This window comes from Odontesthes bonariensis, chromosome 23, assembly GCF_027942865.1.
Source record: "Odontesthes bonariensis isolate fOdoBon6 chromosome 23, fOdoBon6.hap1, whole genome shotgun sequence".
Taxonomy (NCBI): domain Eukaryota; kingdom Metazoa; phylum Chordata; class Actinopteri; order Atheriniformes; family Atherinopsidae; genus Odontesthes; species Odontesthes bonariensis.
In genome coordinates, this window is record NC_134528.1 from 29,190,350 (window position 1) to 29,207,967 (window position 17,618).

General features: G+C 42.4%; 1 protein-coding gene across 2 annotated transcripts in view; it reads left to right on the forward strand.

Moving 5' to 3' along the window:
* The window catches only part of abcc3 (ATP-binding cassette, sub-family C (CFTR/MRP), member 3), a 69,617-nt gene that overhangs the window by 29,048 nt on the left and 22,951 nt on the right, over positions 1-17,618 (forward strand). For both annotated transcript variants that reach the window (XM_075456974.1, XM_075456975.1), the window contains exons 3-12: positions 114-239; positions 4,116-4,253; positions 7,220-7,345; positions 7,553-7,614; positions 9,191-9,322; positions 11,467-11,721; positions 13,749-13,926; positions 14,059-14,220; positions 15,161-15,253; positions 15,691-15,894. In XM_075456974.1, the coding sequence (XP_075313089.1) occupies positions 114-239; positions 4,116-4,253; positions 7,220-7,345; positions 7,553-7,614; positions 9,191-9,322; positions 11,467-11,721; positions 13,749-13,926; positions 14,059-14,220; positions 15,161-15,253; positions 15,691-15,894 (1,476 nt within the window). The remainder of the gene's footprint in view (positions 1-113; positions 240-4,115; positions 4,254-7,219; positions 7,346-7,552; positions 7,615-9,190; positions 9,323-11,466; positions 11,722-13,748; positions 13,927-14,058; positions 14,221-15,160; positions 15,254-15,690; positions 15,895-17,618) is intronic.

The window sequence follows — 17,618 nt, forward strand, 5'->3', positions numbered from 1 at the left end:
ACCTCCCCAGCTGATGACTTGCATTAAGCAAATTGCTTTTGAAAAGTGAATTTCCCTCTGTGTCGATAGTGTCTCATGTCTGTGCTTTCTGTTCTACCTCCTCTTCCTCTCAGGTGTTTGGCTTGTTCCTGTGGATCGTGTGTTGGACAGACCTCTTCTACACATTCCACGAGCTGCGACAGGGCCACAGCCAGCCGCCCATCTACTTCATCACCCCGCTGGTGCTCGGCATGACCATGGTGAGGAACGTGCACCTTCTGAAAGCACCTTTGACAAGACTGCTGTGTGATTATGCAAATCATTTCTCCACGTATGCAAATTCAAACTGTCGCAGAGCTCACGGCGGGCACACGCTGTCTGAGAATCCAGACATAAACGACAAAGGTCGGCTGTAAAAATGCAGCGAATAGTTCCAGCCACGACTTCCCCCGTTGCTTTGAGTGCACTCAGGGTAGCTAACCGCGGCTTTCAAATGACAAGGTTTTGTTCCTGTGTTGCATAAACTCATCCTGTTACGTGGGCACTCAGTCCTCAACGGAGCCACCTTAACTTCTCCTGTCACTTCAACAACAAAGCTTGTCCTCCCATCAGACAATCAGTCATGGTCAGTTAACTGTAATCAGAATCCACATAAGACGCACTCATGTGGTGGAGTACAGCTAGATGCAACTCCAGTGTTTCCCACAGATGTGAAGGCAATGTGTGTGGGGGGGGGGGGTAAAAACTAAAAATTCTTCAAAATAATTCCTTCGTTAATAAATGGTCACACAGAACTTTATTGTATTAACCCATAAGAACCCAGACCCATTTCTACTTAAATGAAAATTAAAGGGGTTATAACACAGACTAAATAGACCACATAGAACCCATTTCAGAATTTTTTTCCAGAATACCACCCCCCACTGTCAGAGATCTGTAATGTGACATATATGTCACATTGGGAGTTAAGAACCTGGATAATTTCTCCATCAAGGAAAATTATGGGGGACGTAAGGATGGGTGACACAGGTGCGGCTGATCTGCAGATTTTCACATCTTCATTGTAAACAAATGAATAACATAGCTAATTACACTGGTGGGACTGTTCAGCTGTTTCAGACTGATACCTCCGGTTCAGGCTGGTCCTCATCCTCAACACGTCTCTTTCAATCGCGGCAAATATTTTTCAATACTCATCTGGATTGAAGCAGTAAACATTCAGTGTAAGAGTTTAAAAAACTACTTTATTTGATTCACATCTGCTAGTGTTTTGACCTCGACAACCCAACTACATTATTTTTATTATTTTTTTACGACAAACTTGCGACTAGTTAACTTTATAAAGAAGGCGTAATCGCATGTTTGCTATGGGACGGGACGGGACAACATTGTATTAAAAATATAAAATATTTTTATAGGACTTTTTAATTTTATAAAGGTGCACGTGATACCAACCTTTCGTGAATTTCGCCAGCTGTCTTCTTTCGGTTGAGCCAGAGCTATAGAGCTAATCTAACGCGACGCTGAAGCTAGCAAGCTTCCAGAGAAGCTAGCAAGCTTCCAGAGAAGCACAGAGGGGAGGGGCTGTGTGTGTGTGTAGGCTATGCGAGAGAGACGCGAGGGACAGAGAGACTGAGGGAGAGCAGGTTAAGGAAATGCAGCTGAACGAATACGAGTATTTTTTAAATAGCGTTAAATTAAAATAATAATAACGAAACGCAATATGTGGCGGCCGGTGTTGAATCTGTGGCGCACCGCCACGAATTAGTCTATGTGTGGGAAACACTGAACTCAGCTATGAGGAAGAGCTTCTACAGAAGAAAGGTTTGGCTTCAGTAAACAGAGTGCAGAACAGAATACAGCCTCCCAGATGTTCCAATCATCCTTAAGTTCCCATAAAACCAAAATTTTAAAGCATTTAAGCACTTGAAGCACATCACATAACAAAAAAACCCTTATGTCACTGATACACCTGTGTCTGGCCCAAAAAAATGTTTAGAAAAAGTTATTTTCATATTTTATTTTCTCATAGTTTGTAATTTACTGCTTTTATAGGAAAAATAAACATGTGATGCAAATAAAACTCAGCTTCGTGGGAACTTTCAACAGAGTGGTGTCACAGAACATACCCTGTGCATTCTCACCATGAAAAAATGAGTGTTTTAAGCGATGAGCACCTTCATTAACCTGTAGTTTGCTTTTATTTCAGCTGCAGTGCACATGCCACACGTCAGAGTTTATGTTGGCTCTTTTTTTTATTTTTTTTATCTTGGGTACATGTGTGGCCGTGGCAATCACATAAACTACAGGAAACACCAGAAAGCAACAAACAAAATCTGTGGAAATAAAAAGGTCATTAGAGCAACATCAGCTTCAAAGACTGATCAGCCAATCAGGTGGACTCATTTGAAGAGACTCAGTGCTGCAGTAGTGCTTGTATTTGACCCTCATCTTTTCTCAGCCTTTGGTAGAAAAACAGTTTTAAATCCTGTCTCATGAATTTGATTTTGATTGTGTACAAGTACAGAAAAAAAGCTTATATTCATCCAACATTGAGCCGTACGCGCATTAGCAGGTAATCGCCAGTGTTGCGTTCAGAAACGCCTTCAATTACCCATATATCGTTTGTAAGTAAACATGAATATTCATTTGAGGAAATGAAAGAATGTACATAGGTGCTGAGAGTGCGTGCTGTGACGCCGGTTTCCCTGTTCGAACACTAGAATCTGTGCGGAAGTACGGTCAGAGCTGTGCTCGTATTTACACACATTCCTAAGTATTAGTACAACTTGGTGAATTCCACACATTTCGTGGGAATGTTCTTACACGCTCATTACGCACACATCTGTGTGTGAGTACAGCTGATAAACAAGGGCCGTGTGAAGGGATATTAGAACATTCACCTGATTATTAAAAAGCAGCATGTACTGATTAGGTTGTTATTCACTGATCAGCTTTCAGCTTGTTGTTTTGTTCGTTTTTGTTTTTTTTTTAATCATCAGTACGTCCAATTTCATCAGATGTTTACTTTGTCATGTCATTTCTTTGTGTGGGTACATGTAGCCGTAATGTCCCAGGACACAACAGTTTAGCAATATATACACATTTTTTCCTATTTTGCTTGGAGTAAATGAGCAGAAGTGCACTCTGAAACCACTTGCAACTGTATAAAGATAAAAGGCGAATGGACTGTGTGCTTATTTTTATGCACCGACTCTCTTAGTGGGAAATGAAAATGATGATATGAAATAAAACAACATTTTACAGTCTAAACGCAAACGTGTTATCCAAATCAAGAGAGCGGCCTTTCAAATGGAAAAAAGGTCACACAGCGTCAGCATATAGGACGATAAAACCGATGGGGAGATGTACGGTGGCTCCTCAGAGTGAACTGAGAACATGAGAGAATCGGGAACTGTAGACCTGCTTTAAAATGTTCCCTAAAATGGAGCAACTCCCTTTGAATTCTGATTCGGATCCTACTGCAGCACACACGAGTTTGTCAACATCGGCACACGACCAAATGACACATTTTAAGTGCATTATTAAACCTTTGTTAGGGAAAAAAACCCAGATCGTCCAAAACTCCTTTTCGGAAGGATCGTATCACTGAGGGGTCACAGAGGGGGAAAAAAGGTGGAATTATTCCTAGAAGAAAGTCATAATGAAATTGAAATTAAAGCAAAATTTACATACTGAGACTGTGCTCTTGCAAAATGTAGGCTACCATCCACACAGCTGGGCGGCTGAAGCCAGCTGTTTGTGGCCGTCCTTCAACTTTCAGATAAAGGTCCAAAAAATCTGAAAAACACCCTTTTTTTTTCCTTTTCTTATTAATGATACTTTGAATTCAAAACATATTTCAGTTTCTATGTTGCTTTGATTTATTTATTTATTTTTTGCTCACTTTTGGAAGAGTGTGTGTGTGTTTTTGCTCCAACAAATCCATTAAACTTCTGTAGAAGCACGTCTAACCCAGTGTTAGATGGTCCCAATGAAAGACTGACCCTGTGAGAGCATGGCTTACCTTACACACCCTCAGTCATTCTGTCTTTGCTAATCTAACTTAGTTTCTCTCTCTTCCCCCTTCCTCCCTTCCTCTCTCCTTATTAATACCCCCCTCCTTTCCCTTTCAGCTGTTGGCCACATTTCTGATCCAGTTCGAGAGGTTACGCGGGGTTCAGTCCTCAGGGGTCCTCTTCATCTTCTGGTTCCTGTCTGTGCTGTGTGCCATTGTGCCTTTCCGCTCCAAGATCCTAAAGGCCTCCAGCGAGGTGAGAACACATCGTAGCCCTTTAGATATCAACCATCCTCTCCTGCTGCCCGTCCATCCTCACAGCCTCCCTCAGATCCTCGTCTCTTTACCTCCTCGTACTTTATGTCATCGTCTCTCTGTTTCTTTGCCACTCCTCTGCCTCCTGCACCGCTGAGTGTTCTCAGCATTTAAGGATACTTGATCAGTCAGCGTTGCCTGTGTCCTTTCCCCTGCCTTGTTTTCTTAGGAGTTGGTTCAGAGTTTACAGTGAGTGGATGCTCTGGAGGGGTCGGCTCAGGACACCGTTGAGCGGAGCAGAGAGGGAATAGTAGGTCCGTTGTTCCTGACACACTTATCTTGGCTCACCAACGGAGAAAACACAGCTCACCCTGCCGGCCTTGAGACAGGACAAGACGAGACCGCCTGTGGTGTCGAGCTGGAGGGAAAAAAAACAAGAATATGTTAAACATGAATTAGGAGCCCGCTACACGTGCCGCTTAATTCGGTACAGTTTTTTTTTTTTTTTACAATCACCACTGACCCAGGTGATTAACAGGTTAAATGCTGAGATTTCTGGCTTTCAGAACTGTAGACCTCTAATCTGTTGGAATTTCAAGTCTTCCAAATAAATTCCTTCTTTTGGGGGAAAAGTGATTAGTGACCCAGTAAACACTTCTACTTCAAAAGGATGAAAAAGTGTTGTTTTTACACAGAAAAGGTTCTCAAATATTCCTTCACAGATTTTCACTTATTTCTTGGGAAACATTTTGGGAGAATGTGTTGAATCAAAGCGAAAACGCAGAGATTCTCACACATGCTTTGACTTTTGTTCACTGCAGACAGTTTGAAGGCATTTCACGTTTCCTCTCATTAACTTCTTTTCATTTTTTGATAAACATCTGTCTTTGCATTTCAAACCTGCAGAAACAAAAAATTAAAAAACACTGAACCCAAAAGGTGTTGTGGCTTCCAGGAACCCAAACAATGAAGCAGTGAAGCGATGAAGGTGTTGCTTTGCAGCAGTAAAGGCTTTAAACCTTTACTGGGGCTGGGGGGCTCGAGCTCATGCTATCTTCTATGAAGTAGAATCAGAGTAAGAATCACTTCGAAGTATCATCCATCACTCACCATTTACCGTCCCATCTTTCCTGATTTTGGGGTTGTAATGGTTGTGATAATTACAGATGATTAAAGGAACGGTGCCATTTATCGCAGTCATTAGAGTTTGGGGTGTTTTTTTTGTCTTTATATTCTTTATATTAACAACGACTGTGCTCGTGCAGGTTAAGTAAAAACACACAGATGACCATCACAGAATGTGTCTCCCTGCTCTGCTTTCTTCAGCGTTTTGCAGTAAGTTTTAGACCGTTAACTTTACAGTTTTGGTTCACTTTTGCTGTCCAGCTGACAGGTGGTTAACAGGTGGTTATAATCCGAAATGAAAGTAAAGTTTAACCCCTATTAACATGTTTAAATTGGTTAATTTTCTCGTTTTGACATGTAGAGGATAATCTGAGTTATAGCTAAAGACCCCATGACCCCGCACTTGCACCAGATCAATATGTTCAAGAAATGCAAGTCCTCCCGCAGCAGGTACATTAACCCCCACCTGTGGGAGATCTTTGTTCACATCCTCTGTGTCAATTGGCAGCAGATTGCCACAGATTGCGAAAGGTGCGTCTGACAAGCTGCTTTTGTGTCGCCGTCCCTTTGTCAGACATGATGGATGGAATCTGGTATTATCCCTCAAAGTTCATTACTTGCCATGTGCTCGGTTCAGCTTGTGCTGCTGTAATCGGGCTGATCCAGGAGATTAGCCGGAGTTCAAATATGATTTGGAGAAGTATTATGATTTTACAGTTAAACAGTGAATGACTTCCCTCCTGTGTGAGGGCTGGGAGTGTTGACTGAGGATTCAAATCAACCGGCGGACGTTGGAGTTAGCACGTTTTGCATATGCAGCAGGAAAACACATTTTCCAGCCAAATCTCTTTGGCAGCTCTGTGCTGATGACAATTATGAATATTTATACTATATATTCAGGATAAACTACTATTGGCCACCAAATCTCTACAATGGAAACAGTCGTTTGTATTTGATAAATGACTCTAACCTTGCTTCCTTTCAATGGAAAAACAAACAAAACAAACCAGAAATGTATTCACTATTGGGGCAAAAGAGGCTCCTGTAAATGAGGTACAATGTTTGATTTGTGTAAACACGACCATTATGGTCACATGGTGTCAAGAAAAAAAAAAAGATCTACCCCAGAAGCAAAAGAGGAAGAAGACGGTGACAACAGAGAATAACCACAAGAGATAGCTGGCATGTCATTTGTTTAAAAAAAAAAAGGGAAAAAAGGTGCCCATTCATCATCCGACACGGTGCAAATCTGCCACCAGCGAAAGGACTTGTCAGCTCATAAAAGGGAAACTGTAAAAAACTCTATGAAGCCTATCATCTATCATCACCCATCGCTGCGCTGTCAGACACTCGGATGAATCTATCTCTCCTGAGGTTGTGTATTGAGACGAGGACAGTCGTCCATCTTTTTTTTTTTTTTTTTCTCTTTATTCCCAGTGAGCAAAGATCATATGTGGCCTCCTGCACCCAGCTTCTCCCTCAGAGAGCTCCACTGCTCTTTGTTGGGCTGGTCCAAACCGTTAAAATAATGTCTGAATTTTACAGAAAGGTGCTGCTGTTCTCGCTGCCACTGCTTTTCAGTCAACCAATCATATGACGAGACACTGTCTGTCCCGAGTTGAACCTGCGTGATCCGTCACAGAGAAACCAGCTTAGAAAAGCCTGTTTGTTTGTGCAGAAGACCTCCAATAAGCATGAACTGTTTTTTTTTTTGTTTTTTGTTTTTTTTGCACTTGCAAAGCGGGCTGGTCTTGGACGGGAAACTCCTGGGCTGAATATTGGTCCCACTCCAACTTGGCTTTCAACAACTGTCCAAACTAACTTCCTTGTTCTACATTTCAGAGCGAAGTCACTGACAAGCTGCGATTCACCACCTTCTACATCTACTTTGGCCTGGTGGCCTGTCAGCTGATCCTCTGCTGCTTTAATGAGAGACCTCCTCTTTTCTCCAACGTTGTCACCGACCCCGTGAGTCACCCCATCTGTCCACAAGCACGTTGGTGTGCCACTAAACATCCCAACATGTTATGCACGCGCTGATGTATGTTTAGAACTGTGAGGAGGTGAAAGTCTGAGCATCCTCGGATGGGATATTTCCTCACGCAAACAAAGAATTCAGTTGTTCCTGGAAGCATGTTCTCCTTATCCTTGTTTAACCTCCCTTTTTCTTCCCAGAATCCCTGCCCTGAGACCACGGCGGGTTTTCTCTCCACCATGACGTTTTGGTGGTTCACGAGGTGGGCACACTCTCTCAGCCTCCACAGACATGCGCTTTGTTGTAGATGTGTGTTTTTATCGGCTTCAGCAAATCCAAAGTAATTACACAGCTTGTTATTTTTACATTGCATACAGAACTTCAAAGAATCGAACATGCCGATGGGACTATTTGATTCGATCCGGATTTCTAACAATGCCCTTTTTTAATATCTCTTTTGATTAAAACCAATGATGCTTTTGCTTGCCATAGTTTGAAGTGACAGTGCTGCGAAGTTGGGAGGAGTTTTGGTCAGTGAGGTTGGATTTAGGGCTGTGTAGAGCAGAGGCCTTACGGTTAGGGCTAAATAACGCATTTGGTTGTGGTTAGGGGACAATAAGTGGGAGGGGTTTTAAGAGAGAGGCAGTGCATGAGTTATGGTTAGAGCTGTAATGAGGAAGGACTTTAGGTTTAAGGCTATAAGACAACATCTTTTAAGGGTTAGGGTGATTGGTTGGAGAAGGGTGTAGATAATAACTATATTATAATTCTATTATGAATGATGCATAGTTGATTAGATCAAATGTGTGAGACTATTTTAATCATTTAAGAAGTTAAGACAGGCTTTTTGTGTCTTATTGGGCTGAGGTAAGGGGGCGGGGGACTGCATTGTGTCAAAGAGTAAATCAGCAAGAGTAGAGAAGTGCTAAATAAATGCAGCTGGAATTCTACATGTTTGTAGAAGCAGTCGGCATGCCCAGGCGCTTGAATTTATACACCTGTGGCCATGAAAGGGGTGGGAACACCTGAATTTAATTATTTGGATGGGTGAGGGAATACTTTTGGTGAATACTTCAGCTCTTCTGTATCCACCTTCACAAAGATTATGGGGACTGCAACAGTGCGTCTGCTCTGTTCTAAGCGGTAAATCATCCATTGGGAATCATCCAAACAAAGCAGTTAAATGCCTTAAAACACCCCGTTTGGTTTGGCATGTTAGTACTGGTTTCAGAAATGTTGTTGCTCAAACCGACGAAGAGACGGTTCGCGGTGTGATCGAGGAGGAAAATTTAATTTGCTGCCGCGGCAGCTGATGTTAGACCCGACCCGTCAGCTTCGTGACCAAACATGCTTCAGTCATTTCTGAAAAGTAATTGGCACTTCCTCTGTCAAATCAGCGCTTGTTTATCGCTTCTTTTTCCTGTAACAAAGAGGAAGTTGTTTTTCTTCTAATGGAAGATGAGCATCTTCAGTTTTATGCTGTTAGCCAGTCTCTCTCCCATTCTTTATGCCAGAAAACACATCAAGCCTGTTCTGGTGAAATCCAATCCAGACGTACGTAATGACAATTAGCAAATCTGGGAAATTCAATTTGCTGTGTTTTGTGCAGAGCTTTTTTTTTTTTTTTTTTTTCAGGAGGATGACAGTAAGATGAAGGATTTTAAGCTTTGGAGTCATCATTTGGTCAATGAATGATTGACCAAGGACAGAATTAATGATCAACCAATCGGAGCTCTTGTTTCATTTGTGTACAGTGATTACACTCATTAGCGTTGAATTACTTTCTCTAACAGATTGAATTAAAATGCTGGATCTTTCTTCCCTTTCCTCTGTCCCAGTTTGGCCATTAAAGGCTACAAAATGCCCTTGGAGGCCAAAGACCTGTGGTCTCTGAACCAACGCGACAGCTCCAAGGTGATGGTGCCCAGACTCCTCAAAGAGTGGGAGAAGGAGCAGGTCAAGGCCAAGAGGTACGGGGATAAAAACGGTGGAGGAAATGTGGATTTCTCATGTATGGCGTGGAGGTGAAATGTTTTTAGTCGGTCTTGTTATTGATGTGGAAGCCTCCTACGTATTACTCTGTGAAATGGACACAGTCGCCATGTTTGCATACTAAAACACTATGACGGCAGGTTATTGGGAGAAATCTGGTTAAAGCGGGAAACTGGATTTCTGTGTACATGGATACTTTCTAAAAGCACCAGCAGCTCAATAATCGGATCGATCTGCTGCCATATTTTTCATCCCAGGGCGGCTTATTGTAAGTGTATTACTGACGTATGATACTTTGAGCGGAACCGCCTCTGTAGTGGGAGAGCAAAGCTTTTCCTTGATTGTGCAGTGTTCTGTAGACAGACATTTATGCACCTCTGTCACTTTCAGTTTGAATCAGTCGAATCATCTTCACTGCAGAAAAGAACAATTTTGTTTAATTTAACTCAGATTCCTTTACATCTGTAGTTAGTTTTTTTCCCTTCTTTGGTTTAAAAGAAGAAGAAAAAGAAAGCAAATCGAATTCATCTTACAGATTCAGACTATAAAAGACTGAAGTCTTTGGCAGCCCATAGAAGGGAGAGGATGTTATCTAAGAGGGCAGGGCTGTGTGTGTGTTCACTCAGGTGTACGTTATCTACTCTTTGTACAAGTGAAACCGTGAGCGTGTTGTGTGTAACACTCGCAGCAGGATTACAACCTACAGCTTCTACTCCCAAGATGTGCTTCAAAGAGCAGAGAGGAACCTCCAAATATAAAGAAAGAGAAGAAGGGAAAACTCCTGCTGGCTGTTAGAAATGCTCTCGGTTTTCTTTCTGCTGGGGAACAAAAAAAACATGCTTGACAAGTTTGCTGAACTCTGACCTCCATGGGACTGTGTGCTCTCCGTGCCGCAGCCTTCCTTTCTGAGTTTCACTGCGCTTTCTAAACTGAGAGCAGCTTGTAAAGTGATATGGAAAAGCTTCATCGGGTCCTTTCAGTTGTGGTCTGGAAACCAGTTTGGTGTTGAGTTCAATTTCAACACAGCTTCCATCTCAAACTCCACTCACCAGTTAGTTTTCCCCTGGAATCCTACTTCTCTGCCTTAAACTGGCATCACTAAAAAACGCCTTTCACTGAAAAGTTTTACCAGTGTCCGCATTAGGCCTCGCAGTCAGAGGTATTTCCTAAGAGCTCCTGACTCATTCCCAGATAAAGGTGCAGTCAGGGAGAGCACAGGAAATGATTTAACATTCTTTGATCCGTTCCAGGGCTGAACTTGAGGTCAACACAACCTCAAATGAGCAACAATACATTGCATATTATACCATGTCAGCATTTATTTACCAAAAATTCCACATGCCATAAGCAGCAGAAGCATGTGTAGAGACACTGGAGTACTCGTCATCAGCAGCTTGTAGAACCACCTTTAGCAGCAATCACTGGAAGTAACCATCTTCTGTATGTTGTTATCAGTGTCTCACATCGTTGTGGAGTGCGGTCCACTCCATCATAAAATGTTGCTTCAGTTAACTGAGCTTTGTGTGCATTCTTTCATTTTATCTGCACTCTTCACTTTTAAATTAATTAATTAATGATTATTTTTAATGGATTTTTTTAATTTACATTTTTTTAAAATTTTTTATTATTTATTTTTTTATTTATTCATTTATTTTTTAATGATTTAATTGCTTTCTTGTGATTTTATGTAGCTGTGAAGCACTTTGAATTGCCTTGTGTATGAATTGTGCTCTATAAATAAAATTGCCTTGCCTTGTGCAGCTCTGTTAAGGTTCCACCGCAGCATTTCAATCGGGACATTGTTCCAGAAGTCTTGTGCTTTGTTCAGATGCAGCTTTGCAAACCTAAGCTGTGCTGCCATGTTCTTTTTAGAGAGAAGAGGCTTTCTCCTGCAGCCCTTCCAAACAAGCCATACTTGTTCAGCCTTTTTCTAACTTTTCTCTCATGAACTTTAACATTGAACATGCTAACTGAGGCCCATAGAGTCTGAGATGTAGCTCCAAGTGTATTTGAGATGTCACCCATTAATCTTGTATTTTTAATCAACATGTCAAACATGCTACATGCTACATGCTATGTCCATTTCATATCTTTTCCCCCCACAAACTTTCTCAATCCACAGTGAACAGAATGTGTCCAGCCAGGCGATGTACGCCAAGCCCCCACCTTCAACCACCAACCACATCGCAGGAGGAGGGGGAGGCAGTGAAAGCAGCCCAGAAGAAGTCGAGGTGCTGCTGTCCAGTCAGAAAGTTGCTCCCCGTCAGCCATCTTTTCTGCGTGCCCTCATCAAAGCCTTTGGACCCTACTTTCTGATTGGCTCGGCTTACAAGCTCCTGCAGGACGTCATCACCTTCGTCAACCCTCAGCTGCTCAGGTAAACGGATGATTACACTTCGTGCCGTCTCTGCTGCAGCACATATAGCAAACAAACAACCATTGTTCCAGTGTCGCAAAGAACTATTTTCAGAGCATCTTTTTGCATGTTGTGCGTGTGTTTGCATGCTGGTTTTCTTTATCCAAACCACGGTGGCTCGGTTTGATTTAATGTGCGTACTGTCTTTGTTCCGCATGTAAATATGTTTCCTCTTCATGCTCCTGATGGCCCAGGGTGGAAACGTTAGGATGGAAAATGTTCTTTGAGAGCCTTTATCTCTCGGTATCAGTGAGATAAGGTGTCAGAAATGGTTGACCACAGTATGTATTTTGTTATTATCATGTAGCTCACGATTGCCTGTTAATACTGATCCTATCAGTCAGTTTTCAGAGAAAAGAACTTTTAAATCTACCACAAGTTTGAACTAAATGTTATTAAGACAATCTAACTTCTATGGGTTTACAAGCAGTTCCTTTTTGGTCCTGTTTTTTCAGTTATTGCATGGTGTTTTAGGAGAGATGAGCCTTTAACCACAGTTAAACTGCACAGGTTTGTGCAGATGGAATGAGTGGGAATATTTTGTTTTACCGTTAAGGTGAAATGAGCAATATCTTAAATAGCCTTCTGATACACAAGCTGTGTGCCATTAAATGGAAGAGGATAACTGAGGTTAAACCCTGCTGTTCCAACACGGAACAGGTTGGAACCAGACTGGAGCAAAAGCTAAAAGTAGAAAGCAGTGACAATGACAGGAGGAAAAGCAAAGAGCAATGAAAAGAAAAAGGAAAAAGAGCGAAAAAAAAGAAGCGGAATTAATATACCATAAAGACATTGGTCGAAAGACCAAAATAGAAATGAATACATGAATGAATGCAAAAGAAGATGAGAGCACTTTGAATTGTTCTTTTGTGTTCAATTCAAGTATTGATTCATTCTAAATATAACTTTATTTCTTCTTCTCATTAATCTTCTGCACAATGAGAGGAACCTTCTCCAGCCCTAAAGTGGTGTATCTTTTAGCTGCCTTTAAATCTCACACTCACTCATGTAAATTGCACATGTCAGGCAGAAACCTTTAGCCCAATTCCTGCTCCACCTTGACTGTAATTCTGGTTCCACTAGTTTTACCTGAAGCCACTGGTTTGCATCATTTATTAGGCCCGTAACCTTTCCCCTTCTAGGCTACCTCACCCAAGATGCGTATGTTTATTTAGAATTTTGAGCTCGAGTAGGACAGCGGGAGCATCCTGCGGGGCTAAAGTGGGCCTGCTGATTCATTTCAGCGTTCAGCAAAGCATACTTCCATGAGAGCTTTACAAAAGGACAGCCAGCTGTGTGAAAGACACACTGAAAAAGTGAAAAAAAAGGAGAAAAATGAAGGAACCAACACAGAAGTGTTGCACAGATTAAGTTTCCCCAAAACTTGGAACATCGGTCACCTGGAGGTCGAAAGCATCAACACACACTGGACACAGGAGCATCAGATGGTGGTCATAGGACATTCTAAGTTACCCAAACTCTGGAGGAATGAAAACACGTAGCATGTGTGATTTGGATCAGAATCAACACGTTCCAGCTGAGCAGGAGGTGAGATTAGAATCTCCTGACGGCGTATAAAATGGGCTGAATTTGTCACCGCAGGAAGGCCACAAGGTTGTCTGCAAAGATGAGAATCTCTGTGTAGTAAATTCTGTCTTCTGAAAAGCCAGCATTTATTTTGTAAGGTGGCTCACCATGGTGGATCCATGGTGAACCACACCCATGGTGTAGATGCACAGCGGTGGTATTTTAAGACCAGGTTACGAGACTTGGAAAAAGGAGGTTTAATAAAAGCTCTGATTCAGTTCCAAATCAAATCCTTTGTTCTGCATCCGAAACAAGATCCTTCTCACATTACCATCTACAACTAGTGGCATAGCGTTGCTAACCGGAGCACACTGTCCTGATGGCAGGTAAAGTCACTGAGGTGACGACGGTTAACTGCCGGCTTTAATCCCAGAGACTCTTCCTTCTCTTTGCTTTTCTAGGTTGTTGATCTCTTTCACAAAACAGAAAGGTGTTCCTGATTGGTGGGGTTACACGCTGGCCTTCCTCATGTTCTTCACAGCCTTACTACAAACTCTCATCCTGCACCGCCACTTTCAGTACTGCTTCGTCACCGGCATGAATGTCCGCACCGCTGTCATAGGAGCCATCTACAGGAAGGTATGCGTTGAATAGTCCCGCTGTTGTTTTCCAAAAAAGACGACAAAGCGTCCTACGGACAAATGGTTCAAATGAAATACTTTTCTAACGGGGTTATAAACTGTTGTTTTCCCCTCATCTTTTGTTCTTCAGGCTTTGGCGATAACTAATGCTGCCAAGCGTTCATCCACAGTGGGAGAAATAGTGAATCTCATGTCTGTGGACGCTCAAAGGTTCATGGACCTCACCACCTTCCTCAACATGTTGTGGTCTGCTCCTCTTCAGATCATGCTGGCACTGTATTTCCTCTGGCAGGTACATGCAAATCTCACAATAACCGACGAAAAAACGCAAAGATCGACCCGAAACATCGGCCGGCCGATATGTCGCCACCTGAGTCCATTTACTCTGGAATTGAACTTTGGAATTTGTTTCCTTCCTTCAGTGCTGATGTTTTTCTCGTTCTGTCTGAAGCTTTTGGAAGAAAGGGCCAAAGTCATGGTTTTATCTGGCAGTATGCAAAGGATAAGCATGAGCATAGGTCGTTGTGGTCTCATGAGTAGAACTGTGGGTATGCACAAAAGCAGAATCTTTTCTCAAGACTTCCAAAGCCATACATTCACTTCCCTTTTCCTTTTCTCAGTCATCATGAAGTCGTACGCGTACGCACAAGCCTGATTTCCACCTCCATTTCCATCCAATGCGTGGGAGCAGACGCTCCCTTCATGAGTCATTTGCTTAGATAAAAAGCATTGATTGCATCACAACTAAACACACAGAAAAGAGGGGGAAATGATTGGGATTTCAGGCCAGTAAACCAGTGAACTGAAGTCCCAGGAGTCTGAAAAGCAGAGAAGTGTCCGGCACACAGATTTTCTTTTGGAATGATATTACATTATTAGCTTGGACTGCACCGGTAATGTCTAAAAATTTGTCATCATGGACTTATTTCTCTCCTCACCATATTTTGTATAAGGACAATAAATTAACGCTTTTCCTCATAATTAGTGATTTGAGGTGTCTTGTACAGACGACTTCATTTCTGTTAGTTAGCGAGGACACGGAGTTCCAGTTTTATTACCTCATTGTCTTCTTTAGCCATTGTTCATTGCTGCAGAGCATTGAAGAACTGTTTGGATGTTGGTGAACTTGAAAGCTGCAGTGTGGAGACCTGCTGCGTTTATCGAGCTCTTCGGCGTTCTGCTTTATCTTGAATTTTCTGTGACTGGCTAACGGTGCTGCATGTAATTTACAGAACCTGGGCCCATCTGTGCTTGCGGGAGTGGCTGTCATGGTCATGCTCATCCCTTTTAATGCCGTCATTGCCATGAAGACGCGAGGCTACCAGGTATGAGGGTGCCGAACACAAATCGTTTTGAATTGCTTCTTGTTTATTTGGATGAATTATTTTCAGCTCATCAGTTTGCTTCCTGTGTGTTTCCATTTGAAATGTATTGAGTTGTCTCTGATGGATGCATGCAAGATTAATTATCTGTTCGTGGCATTAAATATCCGAATATTTCAAACTTTTGAACAATTTGACAACCACTGCTCAGTACTCGGAATTGTGAAATTGTGAATAGAAGACAGGAGAATGAACTGCAGCAGGATGGCTGCAGCAGAAGAACTCATGTGGAACCACACAGCTGGAAGCTCAATGGACAACTGGGATCTTTTCTTAGATCCCAGCTGATGTGAAATGGATCATTTGGTGTTTGTCTAGTTTGATGCGTATGAATTCGCATACAAAGATCGTTTTTTTTTTTTTGCTCCCGTCATCCTCAGGTGGAGCAGATGAAGCACAAAGACGATCGTATCAAGCTGATGAACGAGATCCTGAACGGCATCAAAGTCCTCAAGCTGTACGCCTGGGAGAAGTCCTTTAAAGAAAAGGTTCTGGCCATCCGGCAGAAGGAGCTCAACGTGCTGCGCAAGACGGCCTACCTAGGCGCGCTGTCCACCATGGCCTGGACCAGCGCCCCTTTCCTTGTAAGCTTGGTCCTCATGTCTGGAAGGGACAGCGAATCCAAACAGACTGGGAAAAAAACCCCAGTAGTATTAACTAAGAGGGTGACAACATGTGTATCAGCACCGTTGCTTGGCAAGAGGCACTTATTAAAGGAATTGCCTTCAGGCAGCTTCCATGAGCTCTCAAGTCACGTTTTCCAGCTATAAATACAACATGACAAGTTTTTCAGATATAGCCCAGATTTCACAAAGGAGCTTTATTGGAAGCTATTTTAAAAGCAAGGTGATGAAGAGCTCATTTGTGTGCGTGCTGCAGAAAGAAGACGAGATTCAGGTCAGTTTTGTAAGTCAGATTTCAGTAACGTTGCCTGCTCCAGCTTGATTGGCTACTCGCATCATTAACATTTGCAGACTCAAAGTCCCATTTTTTATTTTTCCTACACACTGAAGCTGCAGCGTGCTCCCATTAGAGTGATCAAACGCAGCTGTTTTTGTTCTTAAAGCTGCAGTCTGCAACTCTTTTTCAAGCATAATGCCTGGAACTGTCCGGGGATTCTGAAAGTAGTACATTAAATACCCCAATACAAAAAAAAATGAGTTCTCTAGGTTCCCATATATGTCACGCTAGGTCCCTCCAAAGCCAGCAGGTTTGTTTACAAAATTGCAGACCGGACCGGTAAAAGGTAACCAATCAGGTTACGAGCTGGGCTCTGCTGCCTGTCAATCACCGATTGTGCACGCGCGATACAAAGTAGGCTCGTCCCCACGCTTATTTATCTGGACTATTGAACTTCATTACGGGCTAGTCTACTTACTGTGTCTTCCATGATCGCAAATGACAGGTGAGTTGATGAATGAGGAGTCGTGTAGGTGCATCTGGCTACGTGCACGAGTTCTCATGTGTTTTAATGGGGCGGGACAGGAAGTTGAATAACTTTTTATTTTTCGGTTAAAAAATAAGCATTTCTTGCATTTTGCGACTACGGAGGTCACCGTTTTCAACTTCAAGCGTTCTGATAGATCATGTAAACTCTTAAAATGCCAAAAAGTAGGACTTTACGTATGACAACAACAAATCCTGCAGACTGCAGTTTTAAATCAGGTGTAGTAGCATCTCATTTCCTTGACAACACTCTCACTTAAGTCGGGCCCGGTTCATGACTTTTGGGCCACATATGGCCCACATAACACTGGCCAGCGCTGTGAGTGAGTCATAAGTGCTCAAAGTAGCCCAGATTGGTCTGTTAATTCTCTCTCAGTGAATATATTTACATGCTTGTTAGTCCAACCGAAATCTTCTGAAATAATGCAGTTGAGGATCGAATCCCTCCAGCATGTATGTGCTCAAGTAGACTAAAGTGGGTCTAGGGCCCTGCACGTGCTCCAAAGTTCCATCGTTTTGCTAAGACAGTAAAATGCAGCTGAATTCCCAATGAAGCCGCTCTCATTCACATATTTTTCCATTTCTTTTGTCAGATGGCTAAACACATCAGAAATTGTGATTTTTAAAATCTGCTTCCCCCTATTTATAGTCATTATCACCAGTGGACATGTGCTATGATTAGAACGACAAGGAAACAGAGCAAATACCGACCAAGAAATATGAGCTCAGACAACAATATGAGAAACCGTGAAGTCACGTCTACTTTTTGGGCTTTCATCTTATCATAGCTGGGAATGACTGAGCTGCACAACTGAACTTTAAATATGGCTGCCGTAGAAAATCTAGTCATAGAAATGTCTGT